This window comes from Penaeus japonicus, unplaced genomic scaffold, assembly GCF_977035675.1.
Source record: "Penaeus japonicus unplaced genomic scaffold, GWHDUDI00000001_assembly GWHDUDI00000012, whole genome shotgun sequence".
NCBI classification, from domain to species: domain Eukaryota; kingdom Metazoa; phylum Arthropoda; class Malacostraca; order Decapoda; family Penaeidae; genus Penaeus; species Penaeus japonicus.
Window position 1 is genome coordinate 3,690,142 of NW_028234414.1, and position 7,500 is coordinate 3,697,641.

At 35.0% G+C, this 7,500-nt stretch overlaps 1 protein-coding gene across 1 annotated transcript in view; it reads right to left on the reverse strand.

The window, feature by feature from the left end:
• Positions 1-10: 10 nt before the first annotated feature.
• Sgf29 (SAGA-associated factor 29) overlaps positions 11-7,500 on the reverse strand; it is a 12,412-nt gene continuing 4,922 nt past the window's right edge. The window contains exons 3-8 of the mRNA XM_043012710.2: positions 4,849-5,036; positions 4,146-4,280; positions 3,727-3,849; positions 2,079-2,237; positions 1,260-1,488; positions 11-681 (exon numbers count right to left, since the gene is read on the reverse strand). Of these exons, the coding sequence (XP_042868644.1) occupies positions 497-681; positions 1,260-1,488; positions 2,079-2,237; positions 3,727-3,849; positions 4,146-4,280; positions 4,849-5,036 (1,019 nt within the window). The 3' untranslated portion in view covers positions 11-496. The remainder of the gene's footprint in view (positions 682-1,259; positions 1,489-2,078; positions 2,238-3,726; positions 3,850-4,145; positions 4,281-4,848; positions 5,037-7,500) is intronic.

The window sequence follows — 7,500 nt, forward strand, 5'->3', positions numbered from 1 at the left end:
AAAATTATTATCATTAAACAATGATTTATTTTCGAAAACCTCTGTTACAAGCTTTCCAAGCATTATCAGTCACTAAAGTCGTTTTTTGGATCTATGGAAGCATCACTGTTAACATTTATATAAAATAAATACTAAAGAAAAAAATATTACACATCAGGTACAAAATAATATGAATTAACCTTCACAATGAAAGTCAATGTCGTATGCAAACAGACAAGATGGAAATTACCAATATTGGTGTGACATGCACTGCTTCAATGGACACAAATGGCAAGGCCTTTTTTTTAGATTTAGGTAAACAATGTAATCATTTTTTAAAGATATGTAGAAAGAAACTTTTTTTTATCACAAATTATCATACAATAATCAAACAGAATGTAAACCATTTTTCCCTCTTTTTCAGGCATATTATCAACACTGCATCCTAGACAACATACCACACAGAACGACTTCTCAAGGAATAATTCCAAAAGATATATAAACACATCCACAAGCTTCACTTCTTCTTGCTGACTTCCTTAATCTGTATAACATATCTCTGTGCGACCATCAGTGGGGGAGAGTAGCCATCGGCATATGAGGGATCTTCAAAGAGGACCTCATATTCCTCAGTGGCTAAGGTTGGCAGGCGGTTGATCACTGCTTTGTAGAAGCAGGTCGTCTGGGGATACAACGCCATGACTGCCAACCAGAGAAATGCAACTGATTAACAAAAAAATAAAGGTAAATAATAATTACATACATCAAATATGTTGACTGGACTAATTACCATTTTGTAATACTAGCACTAGAGGAAATATCAGAAAAATAAACACCTAACATCTCAACCCTAGCATTCTACAAGCTGTACTATCATATAGGAATAAACACAGACAAATTAAAATTAACCTTTCTGTACATCCCCTAACACTAAAATTAAACACTGCACAGACCAAATGTACCCCCTGAAACGTGCAAATGTACCCCTGGGGGTACATGTACCCCAGTTTGGGAACCCCTGCTGTACATTATCATCCAAAAAATAAATATTGAATTAAATAAAGGGCAACAGCAAAATTTCAGTAAGACAAACAATTAAGTACAATCAAAGATCACAATAACCACTGCAATAACTGTAGATAGAGGCATGAACAAGAACAAACAATTTCACAAGGCAAAATACTCAACAAATCTCAATCACGCACTTCTCACAAGCACTTCCAACCAAATCGCTTAAAAGAACATCCAGTCTTGTCTACACCAGCGAACATTAAACCAACCTATGGATCCCTTTGGGTACAGCGCCTCCGGATTGACCTCGGGATTGGCTCGCATGAGAGGTAGAGGGTAGACCCTCCGCCGGCTGAGCGTGTGCCGTTCCTTCTGCTCCTCATCGATGTCATCTACCTCATACTTGTTGGTGGAGGTGTTGTAGCTCACAACCTCAGCAAGGATCCAGTTGTCCTCACCTTCACTGCCACGCACCAGACAGGCCACCATATCATTCACCTTGGTGGAAAAGATAGAGGGGTTTGCTGTAGTTTTTTTTTCTTTCTTTCTTTCTTTTTTTTTGGGGGGAGGGGTGACTGATTAAAGGATGATATCCTGCAATTGCCAGAAGCAAGAATCATTATTAACAAATGTCTGTCCACTGTGTGGTTCACAGGTTGAAAGACAGCAAAAGCTGTTCTATCTGATCACTTTTTCTTGTCTTATAACAGACTTTCGAATCTTGATTCAATTACTCCCATATGAAACAAAGCTCAACATTTTCTCGTCCATTAGGGGGTTTAGGAGAGAACTGAATGTGTCAGGGAGTGTGGCAAAAAAAACCTTGAGACTTTTTTATAACCAATACATGATAAAATCTAATGTATCTTGCTTCTTTCTTGAGAAAGAAAAAAAACATCTACAATAAAGAAAATTCATTTTACTTTCAAGAAGTAAAAATAAGTATGAACATCAATAAATGAAAGTAAAATTATTTCAATAGAAACATAAAAAAAACTAATCAAATCAATGAAATCAAAACAAACAAACAAAATAAGTAAATAACAATATAATCACCATAACCTGAAGCTCGAAGCACCACTTCCTACCTTGGCCACATAGTTCTGCTCAGGAGCGATGGCCCCACAAAGGGGAGGCGGCTTCTCCATGGAGTTCCCGATCCAGAGGGGGAGGGTCTGGGCGCAGTTCAGCAGCATCTTCATTAGCGCTCCCCTTCGGATAGTCTCTTTATTCCCAGAATTCTTGGCCTGTTGACAGAAGTTTGAGCTCCGCTTGTTAACAACAAGTTTTGAAAGCTTCAAGTGTGTTTATGATAAGACAAATAATTTTTTCTTTTGTTAGAAAAAAAGGTAGATATCACATTGACATGAAAAAAGAAAAAAAAAGAATTCAAAAGAAAATATGGAAATATAAACACTGAGAGTTTGGCCTGCTTAAGTGAATTATATTTGCAAGCTACATAAGATGTGTTAGAACTGATTTTATAAATCTATAAACATTTACAATACAGTAAATTATTCAAAAGAGAAAAAATCAACTTTTGTTCAGTATTTAAAAGAGAAAAAATAACTTTCATTCATCAGTAAAGATGTTTTGTAAAGACAAAGAATATGAACAGCATAAACTTTTATCAGAAATACCTACTGACTAAGTTTATAAATGGCATCCATCAGTTTTCAAATAATCATAAAAACATTTTTCTATATCAATTATGCATAAGTGAAGAAACTTAACTTTACTTCAAAACTGAAACAGAAACTCCCAACTTAGAGACAGAATTTGTGGATATATCTTTTATCAAAAAAATAGAAATAACAATAATAATTAAATAAAATAAAATAAATTACAAAAGAATAATAATAATAACAATAACAATAATAATAATAATAATAATAATAATAATAATAATAATAATAATAATAATAATAATAATAAAAATAATAACATATGTGCAATCTCAACTCTCCCATCCATTCAAATTTTCAAGATGGTATTTAAGACTACAATTCAGTCCAAAACTACTTCTGTTGAGGACAATCATAATAAAAGATCACTCCCATAACATTTCTTATTAGTTTCTGCTCAAGTATAATAGAACTATTTCACCTTAAAAACCTATTTTCTAAATTTCTATTAGGCATTTTACTTACCTATTTACAGTCTGCAGATTGTTAACAATTCAATTGTGATAAAAAGACATAATTTACACAAGATTTCTTTCTTCAATTATGTAAAACAATATTTAAATCATTGCGCACGGGTGTCATGACATATATGTCGGCTACGATTAGGCCTAAAAGACAGGAGTAAATGCACATGATGTGACATCGGGATCTGCTCACAGTTGAAGCGCGCACACAGTTATTAAGTATTAAGGCTGTAACGGTGCTAGCTCTAGAGCCACAGGGTTCCAAAATCAGCCTAAACCCGCATTTTATGATAGATTTATGGTAAAATATTGTTCGGGCTACTCTGCGCTACCTGGAGAGTAGAGAAAACCCTTTCCCCGTCCCTTTAATTTTTAGCTGGTGACGCTAGTGATGTAGACCGTAGACCCTGATGACCAGTTAGGTCTTTAGGCGCCCCGTCCACAATGGGTTAACCCATTGGTCGCGGTATTAAATAAATGTTTGTGCATTAGGATGGTCATCTGCTGCCAATGGGTTAAGTGATTATAAGGGAAACATTTACATGTACATGCTGAAAAAATAAGTTACACAAACATTCAATACGTACTTGTATCCGTAGGTCGTGCCTAATGCTGCGAATCTGATAGACCGTATGCAGAGCTTTCTTCATCAGAGCAACTTCCTTCTCTGCATCTCCCACAGCCTTTTCATACATCACTTTCAACTTGCCCTGCCGGGGGAAAGAAGCTGTTACTGAGTCTGAAAATTGCATTTATTTACAGTAATGAACTGTATAATGTTAATACATGGTTTACCATATTATTTTTTTTTCCTTTCTCATACTTCAAGAATCAACACATCTTCCATATTGAATAATATAATATATAATATACCTCTACAAGCGTAAATTGATTGTACAGTATGTTCAATATCACAAGGGTAATAATATTTTGACAATTTATTTTAATCTATCTTTCACAATTCTTCATACAAGCAAATGATACCCTACACATACATATATCTTACCCTATTCTGTATGCTTAGTTTGTCTTCGCTAATAATCTTATCCGAGAAAGAATTTATGGTGTTCATATGAGGGACGTTCTCGTCTCTGGCTTTCTGCAACTCACGCACCAAATCGGACAAGACCTTCACACGATCCTTGCAGAAAAAAATGGAGACAGTTGGATTATGCTTTACTCAAAAATACATGATTTCTGAAGTCATTTCTGACTCCTAATCATTGTTAAAGAGGCACTCCTTGCTTTCAGTAGGTCCTAAGTTAATTCTCTCCTGCCTTCATATACAGTGCTTGCCAGCCTGTAAGACATACCTCTATTCTACAGGATTTTACCATATTTCATCACACATGTATTAAAAATGTTTCGTGATTTTTCAAAAAAGGACATCAACACATACTTACAACAGCTAAACCAAAATCTACTGGTATTAAGTATTATTTATTTGTATTCTATATAAGATAAAAAAATATTGTGTTTGTAATGCTGCATTTAGGAATATATATGACACCTAAAGTAACTGACCACAGTTTCAGGAATTAAACAAATAAAAATAAGAGAAATAAATGAAAAAATAAAAAAAAGTAAAATATTTCCCCATTATCACTTATTGCTACTTATCATCAATCACCAAGAATCTCCCAAAGCAATACAAGCAAAGCAAGAAAAAGGACAAAAAAAGGCCTATCAACTGGGCAGGAAAATGATACCTGTAATGCCTGAGCTTCTGAACTCATAGCCATGGCCATTTCGGTGGAGGTCGAGAGGGGATAGGGCGTGACGCTGATGGGCGGGAAGGGCTCTGTCCTCAGGAGCTGCTCCCGCTTGAATGATGGCGAGGAGTCACTCCCTCGCATCTTGGGGGATTTCGGGCTGTCAACACTCCTCTTTGGGCTTCCTGGGATTTATTAGGAAAAGGGTCGAATAAAGTATAATGTTACTGGAGAAGATGAGAAATGGTTAGCATTTCTTTTTTTTCCTATCCTAGCTTTTTCCTTTATTTTATAAACTTAACCCATTGATGATTTTTTTCTGAAGACAACATTTTCCTTTATCAGCCAATTCTAAACCTACCCATAATGGGCCTTTCTGTTGGGTAAGATCAATTCCATACTGCTTATTTCACTTTTTGGAAATTACAAGCTTTTTATTCCTTCAGTTATGATGACCTAATATACCAAATGCTAATAAGTATCTCTTTGCTTATACACCATATATATATTCCTATTTCATACCTCAATTCTAGAAAATAATAGAAAACACAATCTTAAGATGCTTAGCCCAGGTTGAACACTTAAGATGTGGCCCATCTTGGTAGGATATAATACCATAGTTGTTTGATACCTTTAGGCATTGTTTTTTCAGAAAGAACAAACTGTTTTCTCTTTTCCTGCTCTTTATCATTGACTTCACCAACATGACATTACTGCATCAGATCTATTGCAGTGACAATTACTACAAAGCCTTCATAATCCTTCACAGTATAAGATGACAAAACATGCACAGTAGAAAAAGATTCCAAAATAACCTCCTTGGAAATATATGTTGTATCATTACAACACATCATATTAAGGGTATGCTCCGCGTGGTTATGTTGAAAAAAATTCGAATTCGCTAAAAATTTCCTGCTAAATTGTACGGGGTTCAAGATAGTTGTGTAGCAATATCTCGCTAGAATTAGGAAAAATAACAGAGATACGAGACTTTCATGTACCCCCCCCTATCCCTGCTTGCATCCCTACGCACCCAACATATTCTCACAATTACTATATATCGCATTTTACTGAAATAAATGCACTAAAATACTGATTTCCATTATATACACGTATGTCTGGCAACGAAGCGACTTTAGCGGCGTGGCACGCGTTGGCTCACCGCCTGAGATCAGTGCCACACAAGGCTTCGTAGTAAGGGAGATTATTTGCCATTTATGTGCTTTGTTTTTTATCGTTTTTTCACATTTCAAAATGCCTAAACGTGGAAAAAATTACAAAAGTCAAAGGGAAAGAGCTATACATATGAATAAAGCAAAATATTAAAAAAAACGTGAGCGAGAAGAAAGTAGAGTGAGGGAGGAGGGAAGGAGCGACATTCTATCGCGACCCATTCCTGCAGTCTTTGCCACGCCTCCTCCACCATCCCATAATGAAAGGACATAATGAAAGGAAAGAGCTCTCAAAGCAAACATCCTGCAATAAAGAAGAAACGATCTGGAATTTACAAATCATTGGACTATGAAGCTGGAGCCTTCTGATGAAAAACTTGGCAACAAAGAGGAAGGTGGCGCCTTCTGAAACCCTTGCTCTCGAGCAAATAGTACCTATTTTTAGGGGGTACCAAGTGCCTAATCAGAACTCAGAATGCATTGGAAAAAATGTTAACATGCTGGACTTCAATAAAAATGCACATATTCACTGATGGTGGTCGCACTGAAGCTCTTATTCCAAAATATTAGAAAAAAAATCTTTGAGTTGCGTTTTCTCGAAAAGTAGTTTTCGGCAACATAAATCGCAAAGGCTCCATTGTTTTTCAACCGATTTCATTTCAAGTGGTATGGTTGGAAAGACCGGACTCTCTGCTATCTAGCCAGGGAGAATCAGTACAAAATAATGAAAATAAATACCAATTAGTATTGACAGATGGTAGGAAAGTGTAAGGAAAATTGATGAAAAATAAAAAAAAATCATAAAAGCATAAAAAAACGATTCCAGTAAAATATGTAACATAGAGATTGAAACTCCTCATGAAAGCTTTATGTACAATCAGTATGAATGAAATCGTACAATAATTTTTCACAAAGATCGAACCTGAACTTTTCTTTTTTTCACTGTAGATTTTTCTTTTTTTTTCTTCTTTTTTGATGGAATTGCTCCAAACTTTCAGGGATTATTTATTGTATAGAGGTTAATAACATATAAAAAAAATCATTAAGATCGGTTCATAAATAACGAAGTTCACATAACCAACCAGAGCATCCCCTTAAAGTTTTTTTTCCATTTTCTTTACGAATTCAATCATATTTTGCATGCAATTTAAACCTTTAGTGGACACATGAACTATTTAACAAACAAACTCTGAAAATAATGCTTATATCAATCACATCTGAAATCAAATAGGGAAAAGCGCCCACTTGGATGACATAAATATTGACAAAATACCTAGTGAGAAAATAATATAACAATGTATTTATAGATTTGAACTGTTTCCTTCAATTTCCATGGTGTTTCTACTTTGGCATTTTAGAGCATTTAAGTATTTATGAAAGGTCTATATCTTTTATAGTCAACATCCTGAAACAAAAACAAATTGCAACCCAAAATTACATTCAAGAACAGCTTTTAAAGAGAAAGAATGCCACTACC